Source organism: Stegodyphus dumicola, chromosome 6 (genome assembly GCF_044657685.1).
Source record: "Stegodyphus dumicola isolate Sdum_Otavi_A_Nest chromosome 6, ASM4465768v1".
Lineage (NCBI taxonomy): Eukaryota > Metazoa > Arthropoda > Arachnida > Araneae > Eresidae > Stegodyphus > Stegodyphus dumicola.
This window is the reverse complement of record NC_140773.1, coordinates 214,446,514-214,469,566: the sequence shown is the minus strand read 5'-3', so window position 1 is coordinate 214,469,566 and position 23,053 is coordinate 214,446,514. Positions and strand designations below refer to the sequence as shown.

Here is a 23,053-nt window from a genome sequence, read left to right as displayed (position 1 = left end):
GAAGTGAAATGCTACATTACATACGTTTAGTAAACTCAGGTGATTGAATTTTGTCGTCTGTCGTAACTTTATTATGTGAAGTTTGTTTATAATTATCTCTTTTCATTGTAGCTCTTTAATTGATCGTATCATCCTGTTTGTACGCAAAATATAGTAACCATCAAATTTAAGAATGTAAGTAAAGTTATATAAATATAAATTTCTGTATGTACGTAGAAATGTCCAAAATTTGAAGAAATGTCATTTGTATTTTGATGTATTTGTAAGAATTCTGTGAAAAAACAGAACATAAAAGGTTCAGATTAAGGAAACAATAACTAGACAAACTAGAAATTTCTCTCAAGGTCATGAAAACACTTTTAAAATCCCAGAACAATGGATGAGATGAAAAATAAATGTTTGAAGGAAGTTTAGGTGGGTAAATTACTTTTCCAATTTTGAGAAGGTTATTGTTAAAGATAAAAGCTGTTATTATATTCCTGTAGTTGGAGTCTATTGTACTGTTCTGCGTATTTTATTTTAACGTTTTCTTATGTTTCAGCAGTGTAATTCGGCAGTTGTTATTTGATGTATCGCAGACATTTGAAAATGGTCCTCGTCAAAGACGTGGAAGCTAATAGATCAACAAGTGAATTTGTACAACGAGTTGCTGCTATTCCAGTAGTGTACTTGGCATGGAATATTGCTACTGAAGCATACAGGAATGTTAAATACTCCAATAAATTTTTTAAAGTGTCTCTAGCCACTACAGAAAAAGCTGCTTGCTTCGTTTCAAAACCAGTTTTCAGGAAATTTGAAAAGCAGTGTAAGTGTATTGAATTTCTTTTGAATTAATAGTGACAGCATTTCATGATACTATATATTGTATCTTTTTAAATTTGTGTGTTTTGTTTGAAATTGAGATTTTTATATATGCGTAAAATTACCCGTTTGCGCTGAGCACACACTAATCTGTTTGAGCAGCTAATGTGCCTGAGCATCAAAAACACTTATTTACATTTACCATTTTATTTTGAAATTTTTATGTAATTAAAATTACATGATTGTATTTATAATAGAATTTGGGATTTTTATTTGAAACATGTCTGCATAATAGTGCTGTATTTAGCTTTTCATAGATCTTATGCAAGGTTTTAATTTTAGGTCTCAAAAAGGAGCAAATAAGCTGTAAAAGTTTTTGTCTAATTCAGTGCCTTCTTTTTTGGGGAAGGGCCACTGTGCTCTTTGTTTTTTCTAGTTAAATGCAAATGTAAAAATTTCATTGAAGTAATATTCACTCAAGTTAATTAAAACTATTCATTAAAATATATTTAACAGTGTCTTAATTCTACAGTATTTTAATAAAATGAATTATGCTGTAGAATAGTAACATAGCAAAATTTAAAAAGTTTCATGATTTTATTATTAATAATCTATTAAATTTTTACAATTATATTATTAATATATATTTCTAGTGAAAGCAGCTGATCAGCTAGCTTGTAAAGGATTAGATACTTTGCAAGGTATAGTTCCAAGTATTATTCATCAACAAGAGAAGGTATTTAAAAATTTTTTTCTGTTTCAAATTGTTTTAAATTTTCTCCAAAACTTTGATCTTCAAATAAATAAATTAAAATTTTTTTTCATAATTGTTTTTGAACTTTAAAACTAGAAATTTCTAAAAACTCTTAAACAAAATGTCTTAATGTAAGCTTTGATTTAGGTTTTGACAACATTCAGAACTATGCCTCATTTTTTATCAGGCAACTTCTTGTCCACCTGCCCTCAGCAAATCAATAGCAAAAAAGAATATGAAAGTAAAAACCAATCTTTTAAGTAAACAATAAAATAAATAATAATTAAAAAAATATTTATTGTCAAAATATATAGCAAAAAAAAAAAAAAAAAAAAAAAAATTGACTCAGATTGAAACTTCATCTTGCATCTGAAATCTCATCAGTATGTTTTGTTTGCTTTTTTTGCAGGAAAGGAGGATGAATCTAAATAGGAGAAAAAAAAAAAAATTCTTCATTTAGATTATAAGGAGTTTTATTGAGTGTAATTTATAGAGATTTTCTAATTTATAAAGATTTCGTGCTTTCGACTTTATTGAAATTTTTATGCTTAAATCTTCATAGCATTCCACCTAATTATTAGGTAGATTTATGGTGGCTTTCTCTTTTCATAAAGATTCTAATAATTTTACTTATAAGGAAGTATCTTCATTAACTTTTCACTGCTTAAATATGTATACTTTTATATGCCTTTCATAAATTTTAAAGATATTCTTCACCTTGAATAGATGAGATTTTTAGCAATTCAGTGATCAAATCTACTTCTGTTTCCTTATGCCTGTTGTTTATTGTGTGTACATTTAGATTTATTTTCAAAGTTATCTACTGCATCAATCAATCTTTTGGCCTTCATGTAATGACATATGACCTTGGATCTGTATGTTAAAATATGAAGAATTTATTAAAATTATATATATTTTTAACTATTAAATATTAAACTATATTTAATAATAATTAAACTGCTAGCTATTGGACATAGTAATATTGCATTATTATAATTTAATATTGCACAGAAGTTGCTTGGAGTTATATTTTCTGGTACTTGCGCATTAGTGCAAAAATCATGGCGCAGTTTTGTGATTTTTATGAAAGAAAAAGGTGAATAGTGAATTTTGGATTGCAACTTAAAATGGATTACAATGGAAGATTTGTTATGCACTTAGTTGCAAAAGTTTGGGGAATTCTGAAAATCCGGTTACTTTTATTAAGGTGGTTGTGATATTATGTTAAGTACTCACCGGTACACATAGTAATATTCAAGAAATTATATTCAAGTATTGATTGATTATAATCAAGTATTAATTGATTATATTCAAGTAGACTTTAAAACACAGTTTATTGTGTGTTCCAACTATGATTGCACTGTCTGTTTTCTACCATTACTTCTAAACCAAAGATCTTGGTGTTTTTTAATTATTATTATTTATATTAATCGTATAACAATGCAGAGTGTGAAATGCTTTTCTGCCACAGTAGATGCTGTTGTGAATAATTATATGAACGCTTAGTTAGAAAATATGAATTTGGCATATGGGGCTGTAAGTTGTAGTGGGCCAGCCACACAGCTTTTCTATGCAGAAGGCTATCCTATGAGGTTTACACTCAGCTGTAATTTCTTTGCAAGGCTGCAGTGGAGGTTAGCTGAAACAGGTTCCTTTCAAAGAGCTGTCATGAATTGGGCACGATCAGCACGGACTTCAGATTTTGAACAGAATGTGCTATATCGGGTACAGGGGACTCCCAAGTTTGAGTACACAAAGTGTAATGCATGCAGTCAGAGTTTATTGTTCCAGCATCTGGAGGATTCTTAGAGAAAACAAAATGCATCTGTATCACGTGCAGCATATCCAGGCACTTGCAACTGGGCGATTATGCTACTCATATTGCTTTTGCACAATAATATCTTGAAAAAGTGCTACTCATCACCATTTCTGCTTATGTGTTGTTCACCAATGAGGCATCCTTTACAAGGGTAGGAATATTCTATGCACATAATGCCCTTCTCTAGGCTGTAGAGAACCCTCATGTAACACGAAGTTGTGCAGCACGGAGTTGGTTTTCGGTTAATAATATAAGGCTGGCGCTGTGGGGGACCACCCCATCGGTCCATACCTGTTGTGTTTTCATATAACTGGTTGTAATTACTTGATCTTTCTGCAGCAATATCTTGACTTAACTTTTAGATGACAAATTTCTACATTGATGCAACAGACAGTGGGGTTCTGATGCAATGGGGGTCCTTGCGCATTTCAGCCATGCCATTTGTGTACCTTTGTATACCTCAAATTTGGCCAATAGTGAGTCGGAAGTGGTGGTTTGGTACGTTGTCATGCTCAATCACCAACCTATTATGTCTTGATTTCTTTTTATGAGAGCATATGGAGACACTGGTTGATGACACCCCATTGACAACGGCAAAGAGCTGGTTGCACAAATTGCAGTAGCTGCAGGGAAATTCAAGATACATCTGAAGTATTCCAGAATATTCAGAATTCCATGTGCTGTAGATGTAAGGCATGTATTGTCAGTGGACAAAACTTTGAACACTATCTTTGATTCATGTTACTTTTGTTCATTTAAATTAAAACAAATATTAATGTACCTAGTGTCTTTTAATTTTTTATGTTTCTGTATACACTAGCGTGTCAAGAAAGCATTTCCGACCTTGCATTGCTATATGATTCTGAATCATCAGGATTCACCTTACCGCTGCTATAAGTTCTGAAACGTGGTACTAAGATACACTGTATAAATATATACATAGAACAATTTAGAACAGCTACTTTTTCCAGGTATTGATTATTTTAATTTTGTTATTCATATAATGATGTCCTCCTTTTTATTTACAGTTATATAGGCAGACAAAGGATATTTATGAAGAAACAGTTGAGAGTGGTCTGAAAAAATATGAAATGGTTAAAAAGCTTGGTGCATCAAAAGTCTGTGATCTTTGTTTCTTAATTTTAATTATTATTTTAAAAGTATATTTTAATACTATGGAGATAAGTTATTTTAAGAAATAAACTAAACAAGGCATATAACGTATATAATTTTAGTCAGCTATAAGTTGTTGAATGTCAGTCATTACAAAAGGTTCGTGAATGCTAATCCTCATGCTTTAATAAGTTTATTTTTGTCTCTACTTTCTTCTTTTTCTATAACCTAATGAATCCTTCATATTGACTAATTAGTTTAAGAATGATAAATAGTATTTAATATGAAAAGTACAAAATCTATAAAATGTTAATTTCTGCACTCAGAAAATTAATGTGTTTATTCTTTTCCTTCTTACAAGTGAAGGCTTTGATTATTCAGACATTTTCTATTTCTGAGGTGTTACATGACCCATTTTAAATTTATATAGTATCGTAGACTCTCGTTTAGTATTAATAAATCACATTCAAATTTCATGTGAAGGGGAAAACCTATATTTCTAGATAACCATATAACTTACAAAGCTTACTTTTTATTCCTTTCTGGTTTTTATCCACAGTGCACAATTTTCTTGTTTGTAAGGAATCTCAGAAAAGAGCTTTTTCCATTATGTTGTATGTTATTGTATATGTTCCTTAAAATCTGGTTAGAGCTAGATTCTTGTTTATGTAACCTTTTACCCATCTGATAGATAAATGCTGCCATTCTTAAACTATTATTACCTGTCTAGTTTAATTTTACCATAGTAGGTTGAATACATATGATATTAATCTAAATTAAAATTTTGTGTGTGCTGTTCTTCTAATAATGAATTTCATTATTAATGTATGCACTACTTTTTGATGCTTTAACAAGCTTGATAAACCAAATGATTTGTACATATCAAACATAGTTTCTTATCTCTCAAATAAAAGTCTGAAATTTGGAGAAATAATCTAGTACTCTTAGTTACTAGTATCTTTTTAGCATTTTGACTACTAAGTAAACCTTCATTTACGCACCAGTCAATTAAAGCTCTTTCGCCCTTTCGCTCCAAATCGTACAGAAACTTCAAATTAATCTTACTACATTCGGCCATTCTACCGTCTAAAGAATCAAACCAACACACACCACAAAAACGCTTACAAAACATCCCATGCTTCAAAATTTCCCAGAATCATGCACCCAATTACATCACAATAGTGTTTCCATAACATTCAACTACTCAGGCTACCATAAATGAAACAACAACTTGGCGATAAATTAAACAACAACTTCGCCATAATACAAGGGGTACCTTAAAGTCTACTCTACCCGACTACCCTTCTCATAGATCACATTTTGCATCCTGTACTCAGTATTCTCAGCAGATAAATATAACATGTCACCAGGACTGCTCAGTACAACCCATGATATGTTGTCCTTTAAGGTCATCAAGATCAGGACCCCACCAAGATAGACCTTGAACTTTAAATAACTCCAGAGGAAAAAGTCATGTGGGGTTATATCCAAGGAGTGAGACGTCCTTGCAAGTGAAAAAAAAAAAAAAAAAGGTATTTATATATACTTTTCTTCTGTAAAATGATGGTGCAACTACTGCTGCACTGGTAGACTACTATATAGTGGGGCTCCAGCTTGCATAAAAATTGCCGGATACTGCAACTGCCTTTGCTGAAGGGTTGGAATGACAAAACTAATTAGTATATCATGATGCCTTTGTAATGGCACAAGTGTGTGGTCATGTTAGAGTAATTATCTTAAAAAAAAAAAAAAAAAAAAAAAAAAAAAGCTCATGATGAAATCTGATATGAAGCCACACCAAAGAGTGACTTCTGGTGAATGCAGTGGGAGATTCTTTCAGATGCTGAAAATCCAAGAATTGCAAATGTTAACAGTCCCATTTAGGTGGAAATGGGCCTCATCTCCTCAAAGGATTCTCCACAGCAAAGTATCATCAACCTGCATCCTGGCAAGTAATGTTGGAGCAAATGTTGCACGTTTATCATTGTTTTAATTCCTCTATATAGTTTATATGGTATGGGTAGAAGTGCAGAACTTTTCTGATAGATTTGCCATAATGTGGAAAGCTTTAAATCTAATTGTTAACCATTCCCTGGGCAGTGCTACTACCAGCAATGGTCTCATGGATGCAGTCGTGACATCAGTAACAGTGAGATGCATGTTGAACCCAGCTAACATTTGGAATGCCTTTAGTATTTTCCATTATTTTTATAGGCTGAATTGTTGATGCTACAGTTATTTACGTAATCGAGCATGTACATTTTCAAATTTTATCTGCGTTTCATACAAATTTTTCAGTTGTATAGACTAGAACAGCATCACATTTTCCCCTAATGGCAACTTTCAAAACTAATTTTTTTCACAGAATGTTTTGTTCCTCATCATTAGTCTCCTTTCAAATTTGGTGGCTTTTCAGCTGATAGTTGAAGCTACAGATAGCTCTAATTAATGTCAGTTTAAAAGCAAGCACCCCATATAGTAATTTATTTTTCCGCTAGACTTGCTTGTTTGTTTCATTAAAAACATTGAAATAAGAGCATGAATGTATTTCTCATGAAGAGTATATAATATTTATGTTTCAAATTCTGTAAATGAAATTAATCATATTAAATATCTAAGTATTATAATAATTTTCCTCATTGAATATGTCATCTTTATTCATTTATTTATTTTTGGAAACAGAGTATTCATGATGTTATGAATAATGAATGTATGGTATTAATTCAATAAATAAATTTGGGTACTTTATAAGATATGAGAATAAGCAATTTAATATAAGTAAAGATGTGAATATAAGCAGTTTAGCGTAAGTAAAGGCATGGTTAGTAATACATTTTATCTCTGAGATGCTTTGTTTCAATCCTCTGAAGAAAATTTTCAACTGGACTTTTAATTGTGATTCATTCAATTCAGGAATTAAAATTATATTGCATTTAAAGATGCTATTTATAATGATGTCGTGAATGGCAGACATTTTGCATAGCAAATACAATATATCAATCTGCATGTGGGTTTTATCATATATTAAGTGAGGAGTTATGTTTATTTATTTATTTTTTTTAAATTTAAACAGTGCATGAATATGTAAAAAATTATTTGTGCATAAAGAAACATAATCAGCAGAGGAGAAGAGAAACATGTTTCTAGATGCTATATTTGCATGAAAGGAGCAAAACTTTCATGGTTGCAGATGGAAGTGAAAAGGTGAGGAGGGGGAAATACATAGGGTTTATGCCTAATATAACTATCAGTGACGTTCTGACTGATTTTATTATGATGAAAAATTTACTATTTAATTAGAAATGGAAAGGTTCAGGATATGGCCAAGCAGTGACATTCCAGTAGGTTTGTTTGAACAGAATGGCTTATTTGTTCAGTGGCAGTGCCATGAACTATTTATGGACATTTGTGAAGAGGAGGAAAGCCAACTCAAATAACTCCTAAAACAGAGCACAGTGTAAAACCTGGAGTTCCCCAAAACCAAAGGTTTTGAAATTTATTGTTCTACTTACTCATTAGTGGAACCAACTTGTTGCAGTTTGGTGATTATTTACTGAAATAAAGGCAATTCAGTGAATTTTCATATTTCAACATATAATGGATATGGATACTTAAAGAATTGCTATGTGCGTAGTTGGCAGAGTTTTTCAATTTCTACTAAGGTGCTTACGACATATGTATCTGTATTGCTTTGTGAAACCTGAAACTCCAAAAAACTAAAGGTAGTTGCAAGAAGGTAAAGAACAGCTGAGTTTTCCATCTTTAGTGGAAAACTAAAATGATTCAAATAGTCACATAGCATATATTTTTAAACTAGAAAATTAATAAATTCTGAATATTTCCAACTATATTGGTGTTTTGAATATTCTTTGTAATTTTTATGTTTCGCTGTTTTGGATCAAGCTCAAGGATGGATGAATATTATGCCCATGGTAACCTACCATTGTGTAAATTACATTATCTATTACAATATATAATTTTAATATCTCACGAATATGAAAACCACACACTATTTTGTTAAGATTCTGTTTGAACTTATTAAATTACATGGAATATGTAAATACTATTTCTGTTATTAAAAGAACTCACTATAGTGATAGTGATCATTTCATTAAAATGACCAGTGTAAAATATTTGAACTTTTTAAAGTGTATTAAATCCACTGTCAGTGTAGCAACCTCTAGTTATTATGCAATTTTTCATTAGGATGTGAAGGTCATGAAAAAAAGCATTGACTATATTTTTATTTCCATAACTAAACGTAAAAGTTTTAAAAAGACTAAACGAATGAGTATTATAGAGTCAGATTTTGTATTATATGACCTTTTTATTTATTTATTTATTTATTTATTTCAAATTTAGGCTGCCCAGTTGATAAATGAGAGTTCACAGAAATTTTCCGAATTTCTTGCATCCCCTTATGGGGAAGTTTGTGAAATAGCAATGGATTTTGTTTTTGATGCAGGGGAATTATATGTTGATTATTATTTACCTCCTCTTGGAGATGAAAGTAAGTAAATTTTAATCATTGTTATGTTCCATTTATTAGTCTTGCATTAAAAAAGAACGAGATTCAAATTTAATATATCATAACATATTAATTTTTTAAGACATTATTTATACAAACATAATATTGTGCTAAAGGATAAGAATAGTATCTGAAGCTATTATCATACTTAAAATTATTTTATCATGAAATTGTAATTTTATATCTCATATATAATGAAGTTTTTCAGTGTTAATTCTTTAACTGTTTAATAACATTATGTATTACCTGTCAACTGTGTTTTTCATTACGTTTCTTGTAGATCACCAAATTTTCAGTTTTTTAATTCTTAGCCTTCACTTTCTCAACAGTGCAATTTTTTGAATTAAGAAAACTAAATTATGCAATTTTCATTTTCCAATTTCTAATGATTTTCAACATAATTTTTCGTATTGAATTTGATCTCAACTGCCTTGATCTGCTGTAGGCATTTGTATGAACATTTTATGAGAAATTAATCTATATTTAATGAGCTTTTATTTGTATTTCATTTTGTTTTACATCAATGTAAAATACATTACTAAATTTATCCACCACATAATAATAAATATGCACTTTTTTTTTTTTTTTTTTTTTTCTACTTTGATAAACAAAAGCTTTCCTTCCCTAGTTGGAAGTTTCTCGGTGTGAAAATGTAAGGTAATAACTAAATAAAGTTAGCCATAGCATAGTTAGCAAAGAGCATAAAATTTAGAAAATCTAATTAAATGATAACGTATTTTACATCAAAATCATATGAAGGGTTGAATTACCTGAATCATGCATTGTAAACTGAATTTAAATCAGTTAGAAATTCTTTGTGAAGTGATGCCACCATGGGGTTCAAAAACCTTCCGGTTTTACATATTTTTTTAAGATTGCATGACACATGGTGAAATACTTCATTGTCAGCACATTATGATATCCAATTTTGTTATTGCAACCTTGCAGAAGCATCTAGTATACTTTTCAGCATCACACTATTTAAAGAAAATAACTACTTGTGTTGATTAGATGAAACATTGCAAGCTTTTGGATATTTATCTGTTGAGAAATGTTGCTTCTTATTTCGTTACCTCTATGTTTGTTTGCTATAAAATTATAAAACTTTGTACATACAGAGTGATTTAAATAGTTTTTACAAAATGAGAGGGGTGGTAATACTCATCCAGAGGAGCAGTAATTACCGTAGAACATAGGGTCGCATTCCACTCTGAGAGGCAGAAAAAAGGAATACTAGAATTCCAACCTGAACTTACAATGGTGTCGGGAGAGCGAATGAACGAGACCAAAAGTTGCATAATCAGTTTAGTGAAAAGCTCACAGAGAGTGCACAAAATGGTTAAAACTTAAAACTTGGCGTTCGAGTGTTAATTCTAGCTCAGACATTGATGGCAGCTACTCAAATGCACATCTTTGGTTGGCAAGGTCTCAACCTTGCAGACGATTGCAACAAGTTAATTATCTAAATTACTAGAGAGGGAAAACTGCTATCTTGATATCAAGTATCAAGGTAGCAGTTTTTTTCCCCTTTGCCATCTTCTATCCTGTCCTTCTGGACTTACTGTGCTGCGCTCATTCTACTTGAAGCATCTTTATATAGGACATGATGTTCTAACCACCGGAACACAGCAGGAACTTTTCATGCTAATCTCGGCATACAGCAGAAGTTGGAGTTAATTGATAATATTCAGCCCTTGATTACATAATTAACTTGTAATCTTTTTGTGAGGTTGAAACCTTGCCAACCAAAGATATGCATTTGAGTGTTTGCCATCAAAGTCTGAGAGGTTTTCACTAAACTGGTTGTGAAACTTTTGGTCTCATTCATTCGCTCTCCTGACACTGTTGTAAGTTCAAGCTGGAATTCTAGTATTTCTCTTTTCTGCCTCTCAGAGTGGAATGCAATCCTATGTTCGATGGTAATTACTGCTCGTCTGGATGAGTACTGCAAATAGAGAATACGTATGTATGTATGTTTTCTATGATTACACAGTAAAAAAAGCCAGCACTAGTTAACTGTCATACATTACTTCTGCATGGGTTCTGGATATGTATTTACTTCTTAATGTGCACATTGCATAAAACAGACATTTAACATCACGAACATTTTATTAATACATGAACAAAACAAGTAGTTAACATGCAAAAAAAAAACCAACGTTTATCATTACGCTGGCATACAGCGGGTTACTTCCGTTGCTTGGTTACTATCAGTCTCTTCTCTTCTAATAAGAGAGAGAGAGAAGTTGCATGCCACATGGCTAAACTGCCATGCGTGGTCATCACATTAACTTAAAAAAGTAAACAAACTATACTAAAAAAACCCCAAAAGTTATAAAATTTCTTAATTACTCATCATGTAGTGTAGAAAGATTAAGATAAGATTAATTCTTAGATGAGCAACTTAATATAATTGTGTTTTTATATTACAGTACGAATATCTGGTTGAAATTTATCCTAGAATACCTTCAGCAGTTTTCAACACAGTCATTCATATTTTTCAGACGAGTATTTCGGTACCACCACCCCTCTTAATTTGTAAAAACAATTTAGAATCAGCCTGTATATTGAACGTACATTGTAATTGAAAATTTTGTTTCCTTTGTATTTAATTATGGAATAAGAAGGTCCTTAAAAGGTTCAGTGCTTTAAAAGTAAAATTTTGATATGAATAATATTTTAGTAAAACTCTGCATTCAGGCTAAAATATACTGAATGAATTTCAGTGAGGAAATATCTTTTTCCATTATTAAACTAATTAATTTTCTTGCCTTTTATTGTTAATACAGTAAAAATGTTCATAGGATTATTTATAAAATTTTTTTACCAAAGTTCTTTGAAGTAGTAGAAAGACTAATTTTTCTTGCATGTGAATTTTAGTCAACTGTGTTTCAACTTTAAAAATAAAAGTAGTAATTGTAAATAACTATCTTTTCCTAGTTAATAGTAGCTGAATGTTAAAATTATTGAAATTTTTATTTCTTCAATTTCTACACATTTAAGTAATGTTTTTGTATTCTTGATTCTGACCTGTTAGCAGTGTTATGACATAACCTGTTAGCAGTGTCATTATCTCATGTATTTTTCTTTTCGTTTTTCCTAGGATCAGAATAGAAATGATTTTCTCATGTTATATAATTATGAGCTGTGAAGGCACTTTCTGCTAATAAAAAGCTTCCTTGTGGGCATTGTCTGTATTAATTAAATACTATTTATAAGCACTTCTTTACTATACAAGTATGATTATTATTTATAATTTACATACAATTTGTGCTGTGTAAATTCTGATTTCAAATATTTGCATTTCTTTTGATAAATAATAATAAAATATAAGTAATAAAATATAAATAATAAAATATAAGATAGCCAGTAGAAATAAAGATGGATTACAGAGATCCTTTATGGTATTTAATAACAGTTTAAAAAATACGTGTTTTCATTTTTAAAAGTAAAAACTTTCATCCAGATGACTTATGTAAAAGGATTCTGTGATAAATTGTATGAAGAAGGGGTACAATAATCTAATTTGATCTTATTATTATCTTAATTTTAGGACCAGAGAAATTATTTGGTGACAGAGGAAAAGAACCTGTTTGGAAAAGAGCAGAATTATTAAGAAATCGATTCAAAGAAAGATTATACAAGCATTCTTTACTCGAAATACAAAGGTTTCGTCTTAAGACTAAAACTTTCATAGCTAGCATATATCATTTTAATATGGTAAGTGAGATATGCAGTACAATCCTAAATGTTACAAGATCAGTACATGTAAAAAGGTTTATAAATATATATTAATAAGAAGTTATTATTAACTTACAGATATCATAATAATACGAGTCAGATATGTATTTCCCTGTAAAATGGGTTCTGGGAAGATTTTATTTAGACTTCAGTATAATAAGTTTTACATCATCAAAATAGCTTATTTATTTGTAAAATAATGAATTATAAATAATTTTGCATGAAGATGATTATACATTATTTGCCATTAGTAGGCTAAATAGCTGAATGTCGGATCAAGCACTGCTATTTTAGGGAACTGTAAATTTAAAAATATTGCATGAAATAAATGAAAAATGTCTGTCAGTTTTTATAATAAATATTTCACAAAGAAATGCTCCATTTATTACATCTGTATCACCCATAATTGCTTTACATGCATGGAATGCTGCTTGAAATAATGAGTTGTGGAGTTAATGGTCTAAAAGTACTTTTTATTAGAGATGAGTGCTATCAATAGTATAATTTTAGTAATATTTGGCAATCTAAATTTTTAGCATCACCAAATTCAGAAATACTGCAAATAGAGAATACGTATGTATGTATGTTTTCTATGATTACACAGTAAAAAAAGCCAGCACTAGTTAACTGTCATACATTACTTCTGCATGGGTTCTGGATATGTATTTACTTCTTAATGTGCACATTGCATAAAACAGACATTTAACATCACGAACATTTTATTAATACATGAACACAACAAGTAGTTAACATGCAAAAAAAAAAAAAAAAACCAACGTTTATCATTATGCTGGCATACAGCGGGTTGCTTCCGTTGCTTGGTTACTATCAGTCTCTTCTCTTCTAATGAGAGAGAGAGAGAAGTTGCGTGCCACATGGCTAAACTGCCATGCGTGGTCATCACATTAACTTAAAAAAGTAAACAAACTATACTAAGAGAACCCCAAAAGTTATAAAATTTCTTAATTACTCATCATGTAGTGGAGAAAGATTAAGATAAGATTAATTCTTAGATGAGCAATTTAATATAATTGTGTTTTTATTTTACAGTACGAATATCTGGTTGAAATTTATCCTAGAATACCTTCAGCAGTTTTCAACACAGTCATTCATATTTTTTCAAGTCTAGAAGAAGTTTTAATTTACCTTGCTTCATTGGTTGCTTCACAAAGGAAGAAAAAGAACAAATGTATAGTATAAGGTATGTAACAGATTTCTATATTACTATTAATTTAAATCTTAAATAATTTGTATAACATTCATGCAGAATGTTTTGCTCAGAGGATTTTACTATATTTTCATATAAATAATACAGATCAACTTGAAATGTAAACATACATTTTTAAAAAGATTATAATATGACATAGCGGTTTTAAATTATCTTATATAAATGTTGCATTGAACAACAAAGTTGTCAAAATATATGTTTTTTAGTTCATTGGCATAAATCCTTTTTTCTTGTGAATATAGCATTGACTTATAATATTTGCATATTGGTGTTTCCCTTTTATAATACTAGACTTTTTTTACATGAATTAAATATTGCAGTGCATCGCAGAGTCTCACTATTAAGTATAGTTTCTTAATATCCCAAATAGTTCAGATTTACTATTTTAACATTTAACAAATTTCTTTAGTATTGTACAATTTACAAAGTAATATATTACATTTATTAAAAAAGTAGTCATCATTTGTTTAAAATAAACATGCCTAATATTGATGTGGAAGGCTAAAGGATCTTATTTCAATTTATCTGGTATCTTTTCATTATTTACTGCCTGACTTTGGAGTTGTAACATTTTTGGTATGTTTGTGTGTGTGTATATTTAATGCATGAATATTATTATAAAACACTAGGTTCTAAAACAAATCACAGTCTGACAACAATTAAAAAAATCACAATAAAGAGGAGTAATTGATATTGTAACTAATAGATGAATACTATTGACAATATACCTCTATGTTGCAAGAGTTTAATCTAAAGAATTAATTCACTCGAATACAAAATTAAACTAGCATTCAAAATAAAAAATACTTTAAAAAAAAGGGGGAACAGTGTTTTTGTTTACATTTACTCTTATATTTCAGAGTCAGTATGAAACGGGCACTGACAGATAATATCTGGACTTATAAAGGGACCCATACCTCAAATAACTTAGGGCCTTATCAAGTCTAAATCCGGCCCTGAACAAAAGATTAATGACTGTACACTTGATTTATTTTTACAGTTGAATAATAGTTCACTTTCTACACATTTAAGTAATGTTTTTGTATTCTTGATTCTGACCTGTTAGCAGTGTTATGACATAACCTGTTAGCAGTGTCATTATCTCATGTATTTTTCTTTTCGTTTTTGCATTTTCCGTAGACAGTTGTTTTAGGCTGACAGCTTCTGATAGTAAATTTTCTCTTATTGCATGATAAACAAGCTTCACATTTTTTTAGATGAGATCAAGTTAATTCATAAGTCAGTTAATCTACCCATCTTTAAGTAGGAGTTTGCTTTATAAATCTTGAAATTTCTACAGTTTATTAAAATATGGGTTCATGGATTTGGAGTGATTGATGACAACACTTAGAATCAAAACACAATTTATTCATCAGTGTTACACAGGACAGTTCCAAAGACGTGTTACAGTCGTTGAAAAACTACAATAAACACGAAGTGATCAGCAGCATAGGATTCAAGAACAACTTCAGGATATAATGGTGAAGACAGCTTTATGGCAAAGCACTAAAGTACAGTTCCTAACTCAGTTGATCGCTCTCGAGCTAATCTCTGAACTCAAAGCACAACTACTGAACTAAAAGGCATTACTAGAGCAAGTAGTTTATCATTGCACTGTTTCAAATCATGATTTCTGAAATTTTACTGTGATACTTATAGTTTTTAGGAAAACCTCATAAAAAACAGCCGAGTTTTTGATCATAGGCATGAGGACCTTGTTTTCTTTAATATGCAAGAAAAGTACTGATGACACACTTGGATCAGCGGTAAAAAATGCATGCATTTGAATGGATTTTATATCTATGAAAATTTAATTTGAGAAAATGTACTGAAGCTTTACATGATACTTTTTTTTTATACCTTACTCATCTAAATTACCATATTTGCCAGCATATAAGACGCATGCCCCTTTTTGTACACATTTTGGAAGGATAGAACTTTATTGCTGATCATTATAATGAATTTACAGTAGTTTAAATACAAAGTAATACTTTTTGCAAATGCCCAATCTATCTGGAAAAGAAAACCTTTTAATAGCTTTCATTTGATAAATAATCATTTTTGTAGAGACTGAAAGTCCCGCTTTTCTGTGTTCTGAAATCCAAGTATTCAGCTCTGCCTCAAGTTCAGGCCATTGTTCAGTTCCCCTTTGTAGGTTATGTTTACTGTGAGTCACTTTTTTTTAGATCTTCTTCCTGATTTCGCTAAGTTCTTATCATTTTCTCAGTTGGGGGTGGCCAGAAATGTCTCTCTGCAGCCTTGTTTCCATGTGCTTTAGCGTACAGAATCACATGTAGCTTGTATGCTATGTTATAGCAAGTTGTTTTAGAACCATAATTTGCCAACAAATTTAAGAAAATTGAGCAGTAGAAATTTCAGACATTTAAAAGTCGTTCACAAAAATTGGAAAGTTTAAACGAACCCTAGCTGTGATCTTCGATGACAGCGCATGCGCATTCACAGAGCTCTATGTAACTGTAATATTCCTACATTCTGCACGGAAACAAGAAAAAAAATCCCATAACTCCAAATAGAGGAAATTTCCAGAAATGAATGTAATAAAAAACTGAGTGTCTATGTATAAGATGCACCCCGTTTTTCAGGCCTATTTTCAAAGAAAAAAAGTGCGTCGTATACGCCAGCAAATACGGTATATAACTGATTCAGCTATACAAGATGTAATTGAGTTAATCGTGCTAGTCATATTACGTCACATCCGAGTATGTTTTGCCTTTACCATTCATCTAAAATTAGCTTGTTACTCCAAGACTTAAAAAAAGAGGGAGAATGAATTTTAGCGAAATAAATAAAAATAGTGATCACCAGACAAGCTGTTTGGCAAAACATTTTGGAATTTTTTTGAAGAGAATACTACATATGAAAAAGTGCCTTTTTTAAAAAATAACTGTTGGAATATTTTATAAAGAAATAGTTCATATTACAGTCAAAAGTCGTTAATTCGGACACCCATAATTCGGAATGATCTATAATCCGGACCTCAAAACTAAAAACTTTCTCCGCATGCGCCCCGTTGACACATGCGCATAGGCGTTTACGCGTGCGCGTAAGACCTTTTACGACTGCGCATATGAGTGTGTGCAAGTGCAGAATACGTTTTCGAGTGCGCGTTTTATGTATAATGGACGTATAAGCTAAAATTATCTAATTATCTATTTCAATTAATGTTGATGATTGCGTTGTTCCTTAATTTTCGAATTGGATCCGGCTTATTATTTTTTGCAGACTGTTAGAGCAATTTTATAAAAGTAAGCTTAAACTTTCGATTATATCAAATAGAATTTCCGATATATATTTGTTAATATGTAAAGGATCTAAAGCGAAAGTATGTTTTGAAATCCGAAATCTGTTTATCAATTTCACGCTGCTCGGCGGGCACGTAATGAATTGGAAGTTGATCTGTCAGCACTATCCTTATCTTCAGCACAGATGATTTTATTTTATTTGGCTTATAATTCCTTACCAAATGTAGTATTTCATCTCGATATGCTCCATCTTTGATATGATTTAAAACAAGTTCCTCGTCATTATAATTCGCTTCCGATAGCGAAGAAAGTGACAGAGGTTATTGAAAACGAAAAAATTTCGATTGACAAATTAGTCGGTGTTTTAGACACAGCAATTATAGGACTTGAACAGCGGAACTTTGTAACTGAACAAGAAATTATGTCTGTATAATAGAATTAAAGGAAAGTATTATCACATGAAACGAAGCAAAACTTAAACAACTTACATTGAAAGAAATGTTTAATAAAGTAAACAAATAAATATTAAGCTTTTTCTTTTTGCAAATTTTGATACCCTTTAAATCATAATTGTTCTTTATTTCATAAATTACGGTTTCATATTTTTAATTTTAGAATATCTGCATGCCATCTTACGAGATTTAAACTGATGATCTATAATCCCGAAAAATCGATTAATCCGGAATCGCCGAAGTCCCGACGAGTCCGGATTAACGACTTTTGACTGTATTATATACATGCAGTACAACTTCGATACTTGAAAATTTTTAATAAACTGCAATGAAATGCAGAATTTCAAATTGGTAATAATTTTTGTCAATAAATAAATTTCTGAATGTTATAGTAACTTAGAGATTTGTAAGATTCTCTTTTAATTGATGTGCATTAGTGTTCTTTCAAATGATGTGATGTACCACAGAAATTGATTGATATTATAGTTGAAAGAATGCAGATAGCACAAATAGCCAAGCTTACAGTATAAAAATAAAGCTGGGCAATTAGCTTCTTAATTACTAGGGGCAACATGCATTAAAGTATTTAGAAGTGCAATAATAATTTCTTTTGCTTATTTTCCGTAAAAAGTCCAAATGAGAATTCATTTTATTTAGTTTATTATTATATAAATTATGATGATAAACAATATGAATCTGTATTATCTTTTTGCTTAAATTGCTTACAATAGAAAAAAGAAAAACTATAACAGCAGATATCTGATACTGTATGCAGATTTTTATTTTCTTTAGTGCTGATGATAAAAGCATAGCATATTTCTTTTAGACTATGTTCTCTTTAAAGAATTAAGTATCCAAAGCAGTATTAGCTTATTAGTGTTTGCATCTCAAGTACGAACTGTCTGGAAATGTTTTATGAGCTTCAACCTCCCTTATAATTTTATTTATATATTATTTACAATATGTAAGATGAAAGATAAACTATAGATTTAAATTCTAAAATGAGGTGCAAATTATATATATATATATATATATATATTTTAAATTCTGAATTAAATGTACAGAAGATAATACTCAAAGATAATTATTTCTGTTCATTTCATATTATTTTATTTATTATAATTTTGGGATTATTATATATTTTTTGCATTATTTATTTTTTTAGTTCTTGTAGATTCATTTCTGATTGGAATAAATCTGTAAGAATACCTGAAGTGTCATTTTTTAATAGTTAATCAGACTTACTGCAACATAAATGCATTTTTATTAGACTGTGTTCCCTGTTTATGATAATGTTATCTGTAATTACATGCAATTGGCTAATAAATATTTGAGAGAGGGCTTTTAAGTAACTAAAGTTCTGTACTTGAAAATCATAGGTATATCCAGGAAAAAATTTATTTAGATAAATTCTGAATGCTTTTTAGCAATTAAAATTCACAATTTTTCAAACAAATTTAGAGATTAATTGCAAAGAAAAGTTGTTCAGTTTAATAACAGTGATTCTACATTAAGTAACACAGTACTCACAGTTGATCCCATAAAATTATAAATCCTGCAAATCTGTATGAATTTTTCACGTAAAATTATGAAATGTTTTGTATTTAATTTTTTTAAGCCTAATAATATTATTTATTTTTTATTAGTCGTAATTTTTGTTTTCTGTGGTCCATACAGCTCAGCAGTAAAACAGTTGAACATTTGGAGTTGAACATTTTCATTGAGGTTCAAACTCTTGCAAACTATTCCCCTGATTAGGAATTTTCATGGTATTCCCCATATGTAATATGAATATAAATAAATTTCCATTAAAATATCATCTATGAAAGCTTCTCTTTCCTTAGGCAAGTAGTTCTTGCACGCTTTAATATAACTAAATTGGTCTAATTTAATCTCTGAAGACAATAAGAAAAATTAAATTTTATACTTTTAGAACATTCCCAATCTAAAACTCTTCTTATAATTTAAGGAAATAAAATCTATATCCATGTTTTTAAACATACTTATAAACATACTTAGGAATAATATATAGGACACTCATTAATAATAGCTGCAGGTTTTATTTCTTTGAATAGTGATATAGAGATGTACTTCTAATTACAGACTTTTTCTTTATAAAGTAAAGAATTTTATGATTCAGAACATTTTCAGCATTGAGATTAGAACAATTTTGAAAAGAAAAATGTAACGTTTTAGATAGTCTTGTAAAAAGCCCACTTGGGAACATTCATTATGTTTTAATAAGTTAGATGCAAAATAGGTGTTCTGTGCCTTAGGTATAAGTAATTAATAATTTCTCAGATCCAGGTATTACTAATAACAAGATCAATAATTCAGTGAGAAGAGAGTTTGAAAATAGATAAAAGGCTTGATGCCTATGTTTTCCTCAAATAAGGCAATTAAAAGGAAAGAAACAAAAATAAAACTCTTGTTATGATTTCGCTTATAGTTGCTTTCAAAAAAGAAAATAAATCTTATGTCAGGAAGTGCTCCAAACTCATTCAGACAATCAAATGAATGAATGAGGTTTACAGTGTTATTTATTTTAAACATTCCACTAGTGATAGTGCAGGTGATAAAATTTATAGCAATAAATAGTAAATAATATTTTTCTTTTTTTTAATTTTAATGATATAATTTAAAATAATAACACATATTAATGATATAATTAAAATATTAACACGTATACTTCTGCAAACAGATGGCTGTAATAACAAAAAAAAAAAAAAAAAAAATGTAAGCAGATATATTAGCCAACAACATAAGAACAAAATTGTAAAGAATATTACACACAAGTAAATTACAAAATCATTCACTAGCATTTAAAGAAAAAGTCAACCTCAAGTTATTCAAATTTACTTTTAAACAACCCTTGAAGGCAAGCCAAAAATCCCGAATTCTGAAAAAAATATCTGTGTGTTTTATATATATATATATATATTTTTATAAAAATATAAAAATATTCCTATAGTTATATATAACATATATTTTTTATATATATATATAAAATATATGTTAGATATAACTATAGGAACTAAAGGACCATATAAAAAGTTATACATACATCATAATTTTTACACAATCAAATTTTTTAATTTAAAAATGCTAAAATATGAATATTTGCATCATTGAAACCACTTTTGTGTGTGGAAGTATGTGTCTACGGCCAGTAGTTATGAAAATAAGGGCTCCATAAAGACCTTTTGTTGGTATTGTTTATATATAATAATGGCATTTATTTATTATATTTCATATATTTAAGCTCTAATATCGACATGTGTGTACATGTAATATGTATTTTAAAGTATTAATAATATATATTTAAAATTTTCAGCAAAAAGCATACACATGTGGATTTACTCTAGGGTTTTTTAAATGCAGCTGTGAACTACATCTTTTGTTATATGCACAAAAGAAGTGTTCTGAGGAAATGAACATTTTCTACTGGAAAGGAACTTCTACATGAAAATGTGACCTGTATCTTTTTATAATACGCAGTGCTTGGCAAAAGCATATTTTTTCATAATAAACTGTGATCATGTTTCTTTCTGATTGTTATATAAGAAGGGAAACCACATATTTATTATGTTGTATTTTAAGCTATTAATTTTTTTTATATCTCATAAAAGCACTTGATATTTCCTATTTTTAGAACAGAATTTTAATATTCAAATCTGTGTATTTTACATTGTAAAATACATTTGATTTAATTTTCATGTGTTGATTGTGATTGTTATGTGATTTGTAGTTAATGAAATTAACTAACGGAAGAATCTTATGTTTTAAATATATTTTAATACAGCTTGAATAATGCAGTAATTTTTAGTTAATGAAGTAAACTAAAAGTTATAATTAATTATTAAATTAAATTTCTCTCTTATTTATAGTATATTATTTATACTTGTTTAGATGGAAGCAAGTCAGTAATTAAATTACAAACTGACAACTGGAAAAATTAGCATAAAACATTTATCTTTTACATAACAATATAAATATTCAGGTATTTACACAAAACCTTATTTATTTCCAAATACCAAAATATAAAAGATTACTGACTAGTATTAGTCATCACTATATTTCTGAACTTCAAAATATTGAGTATCATGTTTATTCCAGATGGAAATCTTGATTACATCGTAGATGTTATGTAAATGGTCAATTTGTTCCACTTCAGTTCTGAATATTTCTTGAGAAATATTATTTTTTCAATAAATTGGATAGTTGAATTTTTAATATATAACTAAACACAAAATTTTATGCCTGCCTTAATTCAAATCTCAGTGAAAAAATTATCTTTAATGTGTCAATGCATCACCATATGAATCCATTTGTTTTTAGATTAAGCTTTCTGTGCACCCAACTACCAATAGTTATGTCATTTACTGTAATGTAGGCTACTGTGTTAATGTTCAGTTTAAATTATTAGCACTATGTTCTAATAAGTCATCTAGTTGAATAAATTTGAGATCTATTGAGGTTCTCTGGAAATAATGAAGTCTAATTATTTTCACTCTTTGTTAAAATTATGATGTTTCCAATGTGATGAATATATTTAGTCACATTTTATGTGACATCTATATTTCTGTATGATTGTTTGTTTAGTTCTGTGAAAACTTTAAAAAATAATCCAGAAGTATACTTCCCATTTTGATATAATTTAAATTGTTTATTTTAACATATCATACATACAAAAATAATTTTATATTTCCTTGAAATATATTATTTCTTACCGAGACCCAGAATTTGCGTTGTAGTTCTGCTGTCACTTGTAAAATAATTACTAAACTTTTGTCATGGATGAATAGATAATATGGCAAGTGATGTTATATAAATTTTTTTCCACCCATGAATGGCTTTGTTCTTAATTTATAAAATTAAGTGTACAAATAAGAGAATTTTATAATTTTGATGGCTTGTAGATGTGCAGTTGTTAACCCTCTGGCCATGGGTACAAAAGTTATAAAAACAGAAAATTTGATTGAAAGAAAATTGTAAATTATAAATTGATGGAGAAGTAGCGATTGCCACATTAATGTACTTCAAAATTTAAGTACCAGCATGATAGGAATGCTCCTGCATATACTAAAGATAAGTAATGAATGTGCTATTTGTAGATCCCATGGTCATAGGGATACAATTTATTTAAATGTCCTTCAGATGTCAACTCATTTAATTTAATTCTGCATGTTTCATTATTATAAACTTTGTATATTTTAAATTACATGAAACTGAAAATGTAATAATTTTTGTTGTGATAACTATGAATGTTATTGTCAGTGATACAAAGCCCAATATATATATTTGTACCAAAAATGTATATAATAAACCTTTTTTACCAATTATTAAATAATAAA

General features: G+C 29.4%; 1 protein-coding gene across 5 annotated transcripts; it reads left to right on the top strand.

Moving 5' to 3' along the window:
- Positions 1 to 15: 15 nt before the first annotated feature.
- On the top strand, positions 16 to 23,053 carry LOC118192802 (lipid storage droplets surface-binding protein 2-like). 5 transcript variants are annotated; one of them, XM_035363817.2, is made up of 8 exons: positions 18 to 174; positions 545 to 805; positions 1,455 to 1,537; positions 4,403 to 4,492; positions 8,850 to 8,997; positions 12,569 to 12,735; positions 13,807 to 13,957; positions 21,034 to 23,053. In XM_035363817.2, exons 2-7 carry the CDS (start codon positions 568 to 570, stop codon positions 13,954 to 13,956), a joined length of 876 nt encoding a protein of 291 aa, XP_035219708.1. In that variant the 5' UTR covers positions 18 to 174; positions 545 to 567; the 3' UTR covers position 13,957; positions 21,034 to 23,053. The 5 variants fall into 5 exon arrangements, 4 of the variants coding, with proteins under 4 accessions (XP_035219708.1, XP_035219710.1, XP_035219709.1 ...); XM_035363819.2 differs by having other exon boundaries at positions 23 to 174; positions 542 to 805; XM_035363818.2 differs by having other exon boundaries at positions 36 to 414.